Below are 17,082 nucleotides of genomic sequence, written 5' to 3' on the forward strand. Positions count from 1 at the left end.
TTTCAAGTAACTTGACCAACACTGCTGGTAAATAGTAACAAAGGTGAAGTCAACTGTTATATTTCATCAGTAATGCAATGGAGCAAAAGTATATAGTGGCAGAAAAAGTAAATACTAATGGAGTTTTCCAATGTATTTTGGGATAAACAAGTTTGTGCAGTACATTTTCATAAAGCAATGCAGTTTCTTATTTTCATTATTTCATATCTTAATCTTTGTACTGTTTGAAATTAAATAATGGTTTAAATGTGTTGAAAAATCATCACATTTTAGTATTATTTATATTTTACCCAGGCCTGCCTGATATATTAGCTATTTGCTGGTACACTGATATCAGCCTTTATAATGACTGATATGTGAAAATTACAAGGTGAAGAACACATGGTAGAAACACCCTTCAGCCATGTTATCAGTTTAGATACTGCAGATATTTCTCTACCAAAATGCATTCTGCAACTTCCCTGTTAGCAACACATTTGGTGTGGCTAAAAAAAACAACCCAAACAAGTTTATTTTTAAATTGCATTGCCACATTACCTTAGTAAGTACAGTACTCATAAATAACAACACACAAAACATGCTAGCTTTTTATTTCAGATACGTAAAAGAAAATGATATCAGCTTATATATCAGATTTTTTCAATCACCAAATATCTGTATCAATATCAGTCCTTTGTCCTATACGTATTTATCAGGGTTGTATAAAACAGCAAATCTTCGTGTCTTTTAATCTAAAGAATTCTCTCTTTAACTCTATATTTAGCACTTTTACTTGAAAACTGGCGTTCACTGATCGTTTCAGTTGCACATCAGAAACATATCTAAGCTACTTAAGTGTGAACACGTTGTGTTGACTTAAAAGCATAAAAAGACCCAGCGTAGTATTCATGTAAAAAGGCCAGTGGCTATCTCTGCACTTCAGTATGTACTCTACATTGTACCCCACATATCAGCTGTATAACATGCTCCACATGCTGCTGTTGTGTGTGTTATATTTATAGTCTAATGCACAGTCATGACGTAAATGATAGCACCTATTTCACAATTGTTAAGATTAATGGCAGTCAGACACTCTGGCATCACCATCCTGAGTGCTCTTGGAAACATCTTATTTCTTGAAACGAGTGCAGTGCCTCAAGCCTCCTTTTTACTCTTGTCATTCCTAGCAGCCATCCGCATCTTAACAAAAAAATGCTCTGAAAAGGAAAATAGGGAGAAAGAAAAACCCTCACCACGCAGAAACTGTCACAGCAATGAAATGAACACTGAAATATTCAGAGGGGGATTCATGTCCTTGACAGTTCAGTGCTCTGCAGACTGCAGCACACCCAGCAGTTGGTCACAGTGAGTTCTGCCACCATGAAACCAGCCGAGTCCAGCTCGACTGCTCGCCCAGCCCGATTGTTATTCAAAAAGGCTAACGCCTCTTGATTAGAATCATTAAACTCAGTCCAGTTACACTACTAAAATTCAATTTAAATTCTTAATTACCTTCTTAGCTACGTTGATTACAAAATATATTAAGCTTATTTGTGCAAGAAAATAGGCCATTTTTTGGGTGTGAGCATTGCCCCGTAATAAATTATAGTTTCCTGTAATAGGATTTGTGGTTTATGTTTCAGTTAAAGTGACACTGAGGGCAATAGGGGTATTAAAACAGCAGCTCTAGCTCATTAAATCCGAGTCTGTGTGGATTTGTTTTCCCGCTTTTGTGACTTAAAGTCCCGTTTGTTATTCCCTGATTCACTCACTGGTCATATGGGAAAATTTCAGCTAAATGAAATCTTACTTTGGTTTTTTCGACAGAAATGATACCTGTGGTGACCGAAATCCTTAAGCTGGACATGTCCATCAACCTTTACATGTTCCACGGGGGGACGAATTTTGGCTTCATGAGTGGGGCCTTTGCTGTTGGACTACCCGCACCTAAACCCATGGTAACAAGCTACGGTATGTGGAACGAATCAGTTTGTCTTTCATGAGCTTCTAAAGCACACTGGCCAGTATTTCCTGACATTTGAATAAACAAACCTCTCTGCTAGAGCTGGAAGGAAAATAAAGTTATACATGGCTGACTGGTCAGGCTTTAACTTGCCCCTGCCGCAAGGATTCAACACAGGCACATATTCATAATTAGTGACACTTATCAAAGCTCTCGGATTTTGCACAACAATAGGCTAAAATTTGCATGCGTCATGTGGATAATAACTCATTTGAAACATAGTCTCATTCTGTCGGCTTGTTACATTGAAACAAATGGGAGTTGGTTAGGTAGATAAAAAAATATGATAAGGATATTTGAGACGTCTGTAGATGGTGCTATCTCTACTCAGCAGCATCTGACCTGAAACTTAAATATGCAGAGCACACAGATGAATTCATTACCTAATAAAATGCACGGGAATGTAAATTAAAGATGGTACAATGGGTTTTATATCCTCCTCTAGGGTACTTAACATTGTAATGACCTTGTTCTTTAGAAAGGAGGAGAATTCTGAAAAAAAACAAGCTCCACAGTAGGCAAGGCCACCTCTGACCTTCAGCAGCCCCTCATACTTGTGTTTACTTCTCCGAATGCCTTTTTACCTTTTTTGCCTCACAAAGCCTCCATTTTCTGTCAAGATAAAGCGCAATATGTCTCGGCCCGCTGCTGCCTCGAGATGTTTGATAGGGGCGCACAGTGAAAGCATCTGCCACAGTAAGAGGCATCCCTGCCTCTCTCTCTGCCTCCCGAGCCTATGTTCTGATAGCGCATTATCTTTCAGATTACGATGCTCCATTATCCGAGGCTGGGGATTACACCACCAAGTACCATCTTCTGAGGAATTTATTCAGCCACTACCACAGTGAGTGTTATGCATTGCAGGCGAGATGGGCTCACAGATCTTCTGTCTCTCTCCTTCTTTCCCTCCTTTTTCTTTCATCGCCCTCTTTAGTAAATTCTCCTTGTAGAACCTGTTCACTGTTGGCTAAAGCAGGATCACTTTGCATATGATTACAAGCATGGATTACAGATATGTTTTTGTGTGTGTGTCTGCGCGTTTGTGCACGTGTGGCAGAAATGTGTCCAAGTCAATGACCCTCAATTACTGCTCATTTTCAAAATTACATCCTCGGCCTTTTCTGTCACGTTTATTGGTTAGGCAGTTTTCCCCTCTTTGTAAAACAAGGGTTTTGCGGTCGGGTGCAGGAGTCTCAAGTGTTCTGTGGCTATGGCTAGCTTTTGGCAATCTGGGATTAAATCCAGCACAATAATTTGCTCAACGCCGTGGTGATTGAAGATAGTTTGAAAGGCTGCCTGTGCGTGATTCATCCTTATGTTTTGTAGTCTGCCGAGCATGAGCAATGGCCCGGATATGAGAGTCTGAGACTGCTCTGTGTTCTTCTCGGCAACCGCAAACACATGACCTAATTCCTTAATTAGATCAACTTGATATTTTTTAATTGTTTGGTTGTCATCATGTACATTGTGTCAGAGCTGTGTCTTTTTCCTGGAGTGTTTTTTTGGATTTACCTTTGACTGCCCAAACTCGATCAAGGTTCATGGTTCTTAAAACAAGCCTATGATTTTATATTCTTTGAGTATTTCGTATTATTTTGCTGCTATAAAAAACGCCGCGTGCCTGTGCACTGGCAGTATGCATGCTGCTAATAAAATGACTTGTTAATAATTTGCGACAATCTGAGTGCTACTCACATATTTATCTTACAGAACGGTACATTTAATCACTTACATTATTGAATTTAAGGCAGGCCGTAAGTGTGTAGTTAGTGTCTAAATGTGTTCTCAGTCATCTTATGTTAGATTTGATCCACCGCTGAGGCAGTGAGAGAGATATTTAGAGGAAAGGTGTCGGCTATTCCAGCTGTTACCACTTGGCAAGAATAAAACGCTGTGAAACTTCTTCCAGAGGGACTCCTGGTGTCTCTGTGTGCTTTAACACCGTTAAAAGCTGTTAGAGGGCACGGGCAACCACTGCTAATCGTTGTAAAGAGACTGTAAACTGGAATGCAAACTGGATGCTGCTGAGGACTTTGTATGTCTCATCCAAGGAGGCTCAAACAGTTTCTCAGGGACAGCATCTAAAGGCTGGAGAATGAAAGTCTTTTAAAAGGTCGTGCTTTAATAATCTAGGAGGATGTCCAGCAACTTTTTCTCTATTTCAGTGTATCATTCGCATGCCAGATGTAACAGATCTTCTTTTCATTTGCAGCAGTACACAAAATTGTTCTTAATAGTTGACAAAGTAAAGCAAGAAGCTGAACCCTTGACCACTACAGTGAGAGGATCCACTCATTTGTTAATTTCTTAAGAGAGACTTGAATTTCATTTGTCGCCCGTCTGTAAAGAATATGTCCAGATAATTCTGACAGGCAGGCAAACTCCTTTTATAATTACAAAAGCTCCCTAAAGAATAAAGCTCCTTGTGGTGAATAGAGGATAAGGACAGAGAGCCAAACTGCAGGCTATGCTTATTTTTCCCACCTTGTTTTCACAGCTCAGCCTCTCCCTGAACTGCCCTCTGTTCATGAGCGGAGAGCATACCAGCCCGCTGTCATCCAGCAGCACATCTCTCTGTGGGACAGTCTGCGCTTCACTGACAAGGTAAGCTACAGCCGCAGTGCGAGTGCCAAAATATGGGGAACGCATTAATAAACAATAAGAGCGTCTCATGAAGCAACGCTCATCTGCACGGTGTAGCAAGGCTGCAATGTTGTTTACAGAGAGAATACATAAGAAATTCAACTAAGCTTAAGGACAATTTACTGTTAGCCTTTGTTTGTTACCCTTATGCTGCACATCACTTTCTCAGATGCCAAAATGATTAGGTATTTCTGACCACTGTCAGATACAAGAGTTTTTTGTAGCCACTTTTGTAGCTTTTCTAGCTCCTAATAATAATAATAGTAATAATGATGAAAAGATAAATGATAGAAAGAACCCTAGCTGTAGTTTGCAGCAACACTGTCAAATTAATCATCTGTGCTCTTTGGGGTTTGTTTATATGCATCTTTAGTTGAACATTTTTTTGTTTCTTATTTTTTAAATGATCCAAAAACAAAGCATTATCACACAAGACACGTGTCCCAGCTAATTTTAAATGATTCTACACACTGGTGAATTGCTATTGTGAGAAGTCTGAACGAGAAAATGAACAACAGCGCTCGGAGCAAGACATTTTCTCCTAACTACACCGGCGGCCTGCTCGGGGACCAGCAGAAATCAGCCGTGTGCAGCTTTATGACTGTAGAGATTGTTGTGGAAATAAAAGCCCGAATGCGACACACACACACAAAAAACAAATGTCCCTTTGCTAAAGAGGAGGAAGAAGAAAACAATTAAGGTTAAACACCAACCAACCTTTTAGGGTGGTGTTGTCATTTCTGCTTATTTTCATGTCTACCAGTCTAATTTAGCCATTTACACCTTGTTCTTCAATGGCATTTATATTCAGACCAGATGTAGCAGGTCTGGCAGTTGCTTACAACATTAATTATTCACTCCCCATCGCAATAATTTGCTTCCCTGTGAGACGGCAATTACTTTGCCCCTGTCCAGCCGCACACCCTTGTTTAAAAAGCATGTTTTCTCTTCAGCCGCTCCAGAGCTGCTGAGTGGGTTGTCTGAGCTTGATATTGTATCTGTGCATTTGGAGGTATGTGGTTAATCGTGTCATAGCAGGGAGTGTTTATTGCCTCGTGAACGGTGGATACTGCGCCTCCCAAGGGTAGGAGATTGTTGCCGAATAAAAGAACAGCAGATAGGAAAGCTCTAATGTTAATGGTAAACACTAACATTGGATCAGGCCATATTGCAAGTGGAAGACTTATCAAATCTGTATTGAGAGAGGTTATGGTGTATTTCATTTATTCATTCATATTTTAAAAAATCTGAATTTCACACACAAACTATATATATATATATATATATATATATATATATATATATATATATGTATATATGTATATATGCTGTATGTTAAAATACCTGTCTTCTGCATATCTTGTAGCCTTTCAAGTCGGAGAGGCCAGTGAACATGGAGAATCTCCCAGTGAACAATAACAATGGTCAGTCATATGGCTACACGCTCTATGAGACCACCATCACCAGTGGCGGAGCTCTCAAGTCGCAGAACAATGTCAGAGACAGAGCTCTGGTAAGGACAGGAAGACAGACACATCCACAGTCTTTGTGACAACATTTGGACCTAGAAAGTGGCGATTTCCTTGTTAGAAGTCACACCCATGATCAGTGTACTTGTGGATTACAAGTCAAGGCTGCGACCATTTGGTCTGGTATTAGTGGGCAGTTCTCAGGAAAGATTGAATGCAGTGAAAGATAAATACATCTATGTTCAGTTTTCCTTCTTTTTCCAGGTTTTTGTGGATAAACATTTTGTGGGTGTTTTGGACTATACGGTGCAAGAACTTGCCGTACCTGATGGGAAGGTAACTTTTGAGCCTGTCTGTCCTTCTCTGTGAAAATTTGATCCAGTCTGCTGTTTGAAAAGAATAAAGTTGTAAATATTTAACAGCATGCAACATCTGAAAGCTTCAGGGGATGCTGCCGGGTGTTTTTTTGGCAGCCGGGTCCCAGTATTAAGCCAACAGCAAATTTTCAAACAACTGTTTATCCTAACAAATGAGAAAGTCACCTTGAGCCTTACAGAAAACAGTAGACACACATCAGCCTTGATGAGTTGCTAAAATCAAAACAACTGAAAGGATTTTTTTGTGTGCTAATGCTGCTGTTCTGCTATTAATGCCCCTTAATGTTTTATGTATTTTCCCACTGAAGGGAAAAAGAACTCTGGGCTTACTGGTGGAGAACTGTGGAAGAGTGAATTATGGAAAAACCCTGGATGAACAGCGTAAAGGTACAAGCAAGTTTAACAAACAGATGGCTTTGCAGAAATTCCAGTCAGACGAGTCTTGCCTAGAGATCTTTTCCTTTTATTCGAGACCCTTAGAGAAACTCATTAACATTGTTTTAAGATCCATAAAGAAACTGAAGCAGCTTTGACTCACCTTTCAGGTCTTGTTGGAGATATTCTGCTAAACGAGCACCCCCTCCGAGACTTCAATATTCACAGTCTGGATATGAAGCCTGCCTTTGTAAACAGGTTTGTATGTGTCAGTTATTATTCAGTTTCCCCACCAACGTTTGTGTTTCCCTGTCTTTAAACTTGCCTTTTCTTATCCAATCCATTTAGTAATAATCCTGCTTATCACCATCCTGATAGTGGGAAGATGATGCCAGAATGCAAAACAAAACAAAAAAAAAACCCTAAGCACATCTTTTTCATCCTGTATCTCAAAACATCTTCAGTTAAAAGCATTAAGGGCCAGATTTACTGAATGGGGCAAAAATAGCGTGTGAGTATAATCCCCAAATAACGCTGACAGGCGGGGTTAGTTTTACAAGTGATTTACAAAAGTTGTGCTGTTTTCTAAACACAGTCACTTGATTTCAATAAGACATGTCAAATCTGCCAAGAACCGCAAGGTCACAGACTAAGAGATGATATTCAGCATGGGCTAATGTACTAACAGGACAGGCACAGTTGTTAATTATAAACAGAAAAAAATATAAATATACGTCATACACGTGCAGATTAATGTACGCCTATGGTGGCAGTCTGGCAGACAGAGTCGTTACAATAGAAACAGTTCAGGTCAGTTTTTTCTGTGCTGGATTTGTTTAGTGAAAACAACAGGTTTGCAGATTTAATGGCACACTGTGAAAACTCCTTGCACTATCCATGGTCCTGAAATTATAAGTTCTTAAGTTAAATCATAGGGTTCCAAGTCAGCATTGTCATCCCTCTGTTCTTGCCGTTCTGCCGTACTTTCCCGTTGAACCCCATTGCAGGCTGTGAAATAGCTCTCACAATATGTTGAAAAGAATCAGCAGGCAAAAACTGGAAGTTTTGTTGAGCTGGTATCTCGTGACTCCTTCAGGTTGGAGGTTCCAGGTCATGTCTGAGTTCATTGAGCAAGCTTAGAATTAGGTGGTTTTGTAAATGCTATGTTTTTAATCACATCTTTGTCTGATGTTCCAAATAAATCGGCACGAGTGGAGAAGTGTCTCTCTCTTCTAGGACGGACCCTTGCATCTCTGAGGTGGCTCCTAAGTGCAGCAATAATGGGCACCATTTCAGGACCAAAGAATAAGACATTCTTTTCTTTGGAGTTAAATATCGCCACACTTTGCAGTAAATTGTGTTTAGGAAATGTTAGTAAACATTTGCACACTTGATTTAAATATTTCCCTATATTTTGCACACCGAGAAAAAGAACTGCCAGAAATGCATAACCAAGAGGGTCAGTCACAAAAATGTCTGAGTTCCCACCTCACTCTGCTCTCTCTTTAAACACCAACAGTACGTTTTTATACTTTAACCCAATATGTGGTGGTCCAATGAGTTAGTAGGACTTAGTGGCTCTAAGGGCGTGTCAATATATAAAATGCCAGTTCCATGCCCAAGGGCAACCATGTCATAGATAAGTGTTGAACACACAACAAAATGTCATTAAAAACATACAATACTATGTAAAAGTCTTTCACCAACCTGATTTCTTTATATTTCGTTAGAAGTTTGTACAGTTGTAACAAGCTTAAAAGTCAATATTAGGTATGACTACCTTTATTCTTTGACACAGCCTGAACTCTCTTAGACAGGTTTTTCTATAGATTCTTTAAGTAGTCTTCAAGAATAGGTCTCCAGGCTTCTTGAAGGACAGAACAATAGAAGAGCTTTGAATGTTTTCTGTCACTATGAGCCCACACTGCTATGATAGTGTTGTGGTCCGTGCTCTGGGGAGGCCAATCCATGACTGATAGTGTTCCAAAGAAAAACTTGGAATCAAAATATAAGGAAATGAGGGGTGACTCAGTGCGTTTGCATGGTACTGTAGTACCCAATATGCCTTTTTTTGTTTGTTTGTTAAAAACGGTCTCAAAGGTCATAACAAATAGAGACTCTTGCTTTCATATGATGTAACGCCTTTATCTAATTTTCAAAAGATAGGCAGCAACTTGTGTCAGAGTTGCATTAGCTTTATCTGGATAGATTAGCAGACCTGCTGAATGAGCATAAATATGTCCTGTTAAAGAATAAACTGAGCGGGGTGATAATTTATCCCGTTCATACCTGTGTCCTGAGTGTCCTTCCTTTTCATCCTAGGTTTTACAAGAGCTCCAAAACATCAAAAATTACTGCAAAGAGAAAGAGGGTAAAAATGGACTAGCATGGATAAACAGAGCAGGCATTGAATAGTGCAGTATGTTTGCTGTTTTTATGGAAATAATCTTTGAGGCTTTTACATTCAAGGACAGGCCACACAAATGCAAGAACTGAACATAGCTCTGCAGTGGAAAGTGATCTGTTATTTTCAGAGAGTTCAGCTTACAGATTTTTTGATGCCATGACCTACCTACACGATGGGCACCTTGAATGTGCCATCAATGCCATTATGGTCATCGGGTCTGGTGGTTTCTATACATGGAAGCACAACACTCCAGTCAAACATTAAAAGGCCATTTTGCACTATGCAATTTTTTTATTTAGTTTTTTCTCATTGGAAATGAACACCACGGTTACTCTGTCAGCTTGTTAGAGGTCTTTATGTTTTCCTAGTAACATTTTAATTGCAAATATAGTGTATTTCTCCCTGTATGGTTTCAAAGTAAAATTTCTTACCTCAGCACCGCGCTGAAAATATCAAGTCCTGAAGCATTGTACCAATGAAAGCTGCAGATTCATACCCGGAGAAGGAATTTTGGTCTTATATCACTGTAACCTTTTGAATTCACTTACTTGTTAAAAAAGTGAAGTGTGTAAATACATCTACATATTCCACTGCTAGCAAAATAAATGTTGTATGAAGGACGTGATATGCTGCTGGCGGACAAACAGGCCTGCTAAAAGAGAGGAATGATTTTTTTTAGTCAGATTTATATCACATAACTCACATTTTGTACTTTATATTCATTCTTCACAGACTCGAGAGTGCAGGTCACTGGATGTCCATGCGCCATCAGCCCTCCTTCCCGGGGTTTTTCCAGGGCAGACTCTATGTGAATGGCTCACCTCAAGACACCTTCATCAAACTCCCTGTGAGTGATTCAGTTGATTTCACCATTGTACAAAATGGGAAACCATCATTAGAAATGACATCCTCACTAACTTCACAGATTTGAGTGGTGTTTGGGGGTTTTTTTTGACACAAATTCAAATTTAAGAGTATTTTTGTTGAGATGTTTATTTTGGATGACTTTTAAGTTTTGATTCTTCTAGATGACAGAAATCACAGTAACACAGAAGTCTCACATAAACAATCTAAAGCTGTCGTCACCGCACAATCAAGGGGATCTCTCCTCTGTAATCTGTTTCGAATTCTCACATCAAGCTAGAAATTCAGTATAGAGCAGACATCTGTTAGGAGATCAGCTTTTCACTGAATTCATTTTTGGGGAGTGATATTCGACTTTGACTTTTGGTTTTCTAATTACTGTCATGAATGTTGATTGAATGAATTAGTCTTTATTTCATAGTTAATACACATCTGTAAAACATGCTCAGATAAATGGCTTGATTGAGTGCTGACCCTTTTATAATTCAGTGGGCAAATTTACACAATGATATTATTCTTTCGCCCTACTAGTGAGATCGGACAATTTCTAAAGAGGTTTTTAGGAGAAAAGGATGTTCAGTAAGGCATGAGTAAGTCCACCTGCTGTTGGTAGTCAGGAACATGTTTTTTTCTTAATATTTTCATATCGTTACACACTATAAACGGTAACTGGTTGTGTTCACAGGGTTGGAGCAAAGGTGTTGTGTTCATCAATGGCAAGAATCTGGGACGTTACTGGTCCACTGGTCCTCAGCAAACTCTCTATGTCCCAGGACCCTGGCTTCACAGGGGTGACAACCAGGTACTGTATCTTCTCCAGAAACACATGTGCTTACCATTTAGAAAATCTGTTTAAAGTCTGTTTTGCACACTTTAGAGTCAACTTGGAGAGAAGTGCAACCGTGACTTAGTGACACACTACTTAAACACAATCTTTGACTTTTCACAGTGGTATTTGATAGCTTATTTTAAAATGCTTAACAAGGTATTGTAATAGATCTGGACACTTTGTTTGGTGTTCAATTCCTCGTTAATTCGAACATCTAATCAGCCAATCAGTTCAGTGCATTTAGGCATGAAGACGACCTGGTGCAGTTCAAACTGAGCATCAGAATGAGGGAAAAAAGGTGATTTAAGTGACTTAATGGTTGTTGGTGCCAGACGGGCTGATCTGAGTTTTTTTCAGAAACTGCTGATCTACTGTGATCTTCCCCCACAACCATCTGTAGGGTTTACAGCGAATGGTCTGAAAAGAAGAGAAATTATACAGTGAGCAGTGGTTTTCTTTGCTGATGCAGGACATCACAGGACATCAGAGGAGAATCGCTAGACTCGAATAACCACTCGTTACAATCGAGGTGTGCAGAAGAGCATCTCTGAAAGGACAGTTCATCATTTATTGAAGCTGATAGGGTAAAGCACCAAATGATCACACTGACTCCCACTCTTGTTAGCTGAGAGCAAGAAACTAGGGCTACAGTTTGTACAGATGCAACAAAATTGAACAATAGAAGAAGATTAAAAAAATGTTCTCTGGTCTGACAAGTCCTGGTTTCTGCAGTAGCATTCATGGCAGGGTCAGAACGTTAAACAACAGCTGTAAACAACTTTAAGATTCACTATCTTGTATCAGTGGTGGTATCAACTTGCTGCTGGTGGTGGTGTCATGCTGTGGGGGATATTTTTACAGTGAGCATTGTTTAAATGCCACAGCCCTACCTGAGTATTGTTGCCATCCTATTATTACCACAGTGTACCCATCCTTTGGTGGCTGCTTCCAGCAGGATAACACACCATCTCACAAAGCTCAGGTCATCTTAGACTGGTTTCTTTAATTGGACAATGAGTTCATTGTACTCTACAGTAACCAGATCTCAGTCCAGTAGAGCATCTTTGGGTGTTTATTGACATCATGAAGGTGCAGCTAACAAATCTGTAGCAAATGATCCTGTCATGTCAGCATGGACCAAAATCAATCAGGAATGTTTCCATCACTATGTTGAATCTGTGCCATGAATAATTCAGGCCATTTTGAAGGCAAAGGGGATCCAACCTGATACTAGCAAGTCGTCCATAACATAGTGGCCAGTGAGTGTGTGTGTACAAAACGATCTGTGTGTTTATTTAGTTCTATGCAGATTTTTTCTCTTCCCTACAACATTTTTTAGATTTTTCTCCACTGTTTATAATATAATATCATATAATATCATATAATATAATATAATATGCACATGCTATTTTATATGATTACTACAGAGCTCCACTAATATGACAAAACATATTGGAGGTCAAGAGCTACAGTTTTCAGTCATCTGTTTTTCTCAACTCTGCAACTTTATTTCTGCTGTTTCTCCCTATTTTCTCCTCTTTTGGTGTGCATATGTTGACATTAGTTCTCAAACACCCACACTTACTCTACTTTCATGACCTCAAATAAGCCGGTATACAATGTTTTTTTTTGACTTGTCACAGGTCACAGTGTTTGAAGAGCAGGAAACAGATGGTAAGATCCAGTTTGCCAGCAGCCCAGACTATGGCATGACTATTGATGTCCAGTGAGGAGAACAAGAGGGAAGGGTGGATTAAGAGAGGAAGAGAGAGGAGGATGGGAGGATAGCGTGGGAGGACACGACCGCTGTGAGCTGCACCGACGCCTTGCTGCAACTCAAAAACACTCAAGACTGACACGTCAGTGAACACGACATCAGCAATGCAGCCGTGTAACCAACTTCCTCACAGCAGTTTCTCATTACTGAGTGTGTTTGCAGCTTTATGTTTTTAATTTATTTTCTTAACAGCTTTAACCTTAAACCCTGAAATGTAATTGGAGATCAAGAAACGGAAGGAGAGTGAACTTGATTATAATAAATGTTCCACCTCTGAAAGACTTAATTTATTGCTTGCATCCAGACTGTATAAAAACAATGTGTGAATAAAGAGTTGTTTGACCTCTCTGCCACTAACCAAGGCCGAGGAAGCCTTTGAATTGTTTTATTTATTTAGTTAGTTATTGACTCTGTTTGCTTTTTAAATATACCTTCTGATGGTATGTTGTGTGCTTCTGTGGATAGGTCATGCACACACGGTGTCTCTGAAAATCTCTTTTCCTTTTTATGAAAACCTGTCATGTGTCTGGTCATCATCAGTCAGTTTCTTTGAAGACTGATACTGCAGGAAAGCAATACATTATAGATCGATTTGAGGTGGGTGGATCGATCCAAATATTGATAGTATTGGTAGTGCTGATATTGGTATTGGGTCTCTGTCCTCAAAGTTCAGTATGAGCCCACTAAATTGTGTTAAATTAATTATTTTTTGGGGGAAATGAAAACATATACCTCAAACGTGCACTATGAAAAATGTCTCAACCTTCATTTGAACTAGGCAGCCTGATGCATTAAGTCTAACACTTGATCTAAACAATGGATTTCCAAACAGCTGGAAACACAAGCAAGATGTATGTAGACATAAAGTTTGGTAAAAACCATTTTATATAGTAGCACAAAAATTCACTGGTTACAACAACAATAGCATGAAAGCAAAACTTTGGGCCATTTATCCAGACTTTGAGCCCTAAATGTCTTCACTCTGAGGGGGAAATTACATGCAGTACAACACACAGTACAGAGATCCACTGGACACAATACACAGAGCCAGGTGAGGTTGTTCTCAGTGATTTATTTATCTGGATTCAACTAACATCTTTCTCTGAGACAGAATTGCTGTGGCAAATAAACAACCTTAAGAGTCACATGCATAAAATGTGAATCACATGAGGCTGAACGATGACGGTGGAGATGAGGAAAAGGGAGGACTTTGTGTCTGTGTGTGTGCGTGTGTGTAAAGTGTATTGTGCCTTTTAAACGCCCTCAGAGGGGTTATGTTCTTTAAATGACTTTCAGTGCTGACGTTGCTGCACATTGCAGGAAGGTTACTTTATAACAGACTAATGCTGTATCACATATTGCTTGATGCATCAGCGGCATCATCAGCTGGGATCAGATGAAGGGCAAAGTTGAAACAGCATCACTCTGACATTGAAGCCTTTTAAACCAGGGATGTCAAACTCATTTTACATCATGGGCCACAAAGAAGCTTCTTTGATCTTAAATGGGCTGCAGCAGTGAAATGACATGATAAATATTAATAATTACTGAAAAAGTTCAGGCAATTCATTGCCCAGACTGGCCTGTAATTATAAAATATAAAGTTTTAATTCAAAACATATTTTATTAAATAACAAATTTATTTAGTAGATACTGAAAAAATTTGAAATTTCTGTCAATTAATTGTTTATTTATTACTTAATAACTTTAGTATAGTACAAATGGGGGGATGAGGGGTTCTTCATTAACAGGAAAAGCCATAAAACCTATGAAAATTTATACACTCATTCACATTTTCCTGACTGGAGTCTTTGCAGGTCAATTCTGGTCCCTGGGCCTTATATTTGACACCCCTGATTTAAACTGTTCTGACATCGCAGCATCATTGTACTGAACTCACCACAAGCTCGTCTGTACACCACATCGCATTTGTTTGCCTGCACAAACGCAGCATTAGGAACATTTAGTTTCACTCGTAAAAAGCAGACTTTTCAGATGAATTCTGTCATTGACTTTAAACACGTCTCAAGTAGAGCTCAGCCAGCAGCAGTGCTACGGTGCCTCCTGGCACCTTTAACCTGTTATTGATCTGTGTAATCGTCCCTGTGTACAGTGTAGTGTATGTGTGCATGCTGTTTACTGGGAAATACAGATTAAAGGGCAAAACTCTGGCATGACTGAATTGCACATCCAAGCTTGAAATAAATATATAAATAAATATATTAAATTTGATTTTGAATAAATAATGGGAGGATAGCGATCTCTCCGTGGCTGCAGTGTAATATCATGCAGTCAGTGGAAACGGCCTGTGTTATTTTAGAGATACCAAACAGCCTTTGTCTGCGTGTGTATCTTATCGCATCCAAAGTGAAATCTGCAATAACACGGGTTCTGCGGCTTGTACGTATTCATGGGGGCAGTAGGGTATTCTGAGTTGGCGGTGTGTGCTGGGTTATGGAGGATGGTTTGGGTGTTTTGTTTTTTTTTCTTTTTAGGGGGTGGGGGGAGGACATAGATAATCTAGCAACAGCACAGAGGCTCAGTTCTTTTTTGAATTATCTCCAGCTACTTCTGCTGGCCAGCGTCAGATAAGAGAGCCACCACTGTGTCTAAGATGGATGATTTATCAAGCAGAGGAGAGACTCTATTATACGAGATGCAGAATAACTTTCAGCAGCGCAGCGTCGTACCTACTGATGTCTAATGTTCAGAGGAGCAGAGACTCCCTTTCTTGACATCCATGGATGCTAACACACAAAGAAAACATCACCTCACTGCCAGATCATTAGCAAAAATACCACTGATTTTCATTGTGCTTTTCTTCTTGTAGCCCACTGTTACTTTAGGCTTGGGTTTAATATTTGATTTCATATGTGGAAGCCATAAATAATAATAATAAGAAAAATAATTCTGTATGTTTTGGGGTGGGGGGTGTTCTTTAGCGCTAACAGGAAGTGACAGGCTTTGTGAAAACCAACTGTGTAGGCTCTGATGCCGCTTCATCCTTCTTCTTCTTTTTTGGGGGGGGACCATACACAGCAGACTGATGACGACTGGGGCAGATGTGCGTGTGCTTGTGCACAGATAAGGGGAAATATTAAATCATTCAGTTTTTCTGCATTGCGAAAAACTCACAAAGTTGCAGCAGATGAAGTCAAGGGTAGATTTGGAGGGGGCTGTCAGGGCAGCAGTTGTGAATCTGCCACATTAATGATGCTGATGCTGATGTGCTATTACTCTTTCCATGTGTTGAACCCAGAGTGAACCTGTGCCTTGTTGTGTGTCATTCTAAGGAATTTACCAGGGAAAGGGACTCTTTCTTCTTCTTCTTCTTTACATAGAAATACAGTAATTACAATGCATCTGTCAAACCCCTCCTCTGACTCTTCACATATTCAATTAGTATTTATACATGTCGTCACAGAGGAACATTTGAGTGTTTTTAAGTGCTAGGGAGAGTGTTAGGTTTCTGATGCTTACTTGTACAGTACAGTTCAGCTCCGAAGCACAGAGGGGTACATGTGCAACAGCAGTCTCTCTTCAAGTGTACGAGTTATGATGGATGACTATAAAATGGACAGAGTAAATGTAGTCAAGAGTCAGTAGTATTGAACTAGCAAGTCAAGTGTATGTGAAACGCCTAAACCAGTTAAATTAACTTAAAGCAAACCAAAATAAAGAAGTTTCCTTCCCTTGCTATGTTTGCGTTCGCTCAAAAAGGAAAAATCCACATCAGAAGTCTTTGTCCTTGGAGTTGTGGTTGTTTTTTTTTTTTGTTTAGTTTTCTTTATCCAGGCGGATGATGCGGGCCGTGTCCTTAAATCCATGAGGAATTTCTCAGGGGGGGATACGATGTGCAGTTCCAGCCCCATTTGTCTTTTATTTCCTCTTTTTTTATCCTTTTAAATTTGAGGTGGATATTTCTTAAAATGCTTGTTCGGCTGAATCCGCTGTCTGTATGCTTTTTTTTCTTCTTCGTATTGTGCTGTCTCTTTTGTTAGGCTGTCCTCAGTGGGCCATTGTTCACCCCCGCCCCCCCTGCCACCCCGCGAGGCGTCCTTTGCTGTTGTCTCCTCTGCACATCGGTGGCAGACCTGACAAATATCTGCTGCCTTTTTGCTATAATCTGTGCTTTAATACAATACATTATGTACTGTTTTGGTCCATATTTTTTAAACAAAAAATGTCAGATTGAGTCAAGAGGATTAAGTCCCTCTTTAAAGGCCCCCCACTTCCTTTTTTTCCTTTTCCTCATGATTAAGATGTGAGCACTTATCGAGAAGCTTAACCGTTTTCTCCCTTCTCAGCTCAGAGGCCAGCCACCTGCAATGGAAAGGAT

General features: G+C 39.6%; 2 protein-coding genes across 7 annotated transcripts in view; one reads left to right on the plus strand and one right to left on the minus strand.

Annotated features, from left to right (window-relative positions):
• LOC100709410 (beta-galactosidase-1-like protein 2) overlaps nt 1–13,123 on the plus strand; it is a 25,161-nt gene extending 12,038 nt beyond the window's left edge. For both annotated transcript variants that reach the window (XM_005474608.3, XM_005474609.2), the window contains exons 10-19: nt 1,807–1,950; nt 2,766–2,846; nt 4,500–4,606; nt 6,012–6,158; nt 6,379–6,450; nt 6,800–6,878; nt 7,037–7,124; nt 10,006–10,120; nt 10,823–10,939; nt 12,610–13,123. In XM_005474608.3, coding sequence (XP_005474665.1) covers nt 1,807–1,950; nt 2,766–2,846; nt 4,500–4,606; nt 6,012–6,158; nt 6,379–6,450; nt 6,800–6,878; nt 7,037–7,124; nt 10,006–10,120; nt 10,823–10,939; nt 12,610–12,696 — 1,037 coding nt within the window. In that variant the 3' untranslated portion in view covers nt 12,697–13,123. The remainder of the gene's footprint in view (nt 1–1,806; nt 1,951–2,765; nt 2,847–4,499; nt 4,607–6,011; nt 6,159–6,378; nt 6,451–6,799; nt 6,879–7,036; nt 7,125–10,005; nt 10,121–10,822; nt 10,940–12,609) is intronic.
• Nucleotides 13,124–15,193: 2,070 nt separating this feature from the next.
• The window catches only part of b3gat1a (beta-1,3-glucuronyltransferase 1 (glucuronosyltransferase P) a), an 89,023-nt gene continuing 87,134 nt past the window's right edge, over nt 15,194–17,082 (minus strand). For all 5 annotated transcript variants that reach the window (XM_005474611.4, XM_003441594.5, XM_005474612.4 and 2 more), the window contains one exon: nt 15,194–17,066. The gene's annotated coding sequence lies outside the window, so the exon portion shown is untranslated. The remainder of the gene's footprint in view (nt 17,067–17,082) is intronic.

This window comes from Oreochromis niloticus, linkage group LG14 (genome assembly GCF_001858045.2).
Source record: "Oreochromis niloticus isolate F11D_XX linkage group LG14, O_niloticus_UMD_NMBU, whole genome shotgun sequence".
In the NCBI taxonomy this organism is placed as follows: domain Eukaryota; kingdom Metazoa; phylum Chordata; class Actinopteri; order Cichliformes; family Cichlidae; genus Oreochromis; species Oreochromis niloticus.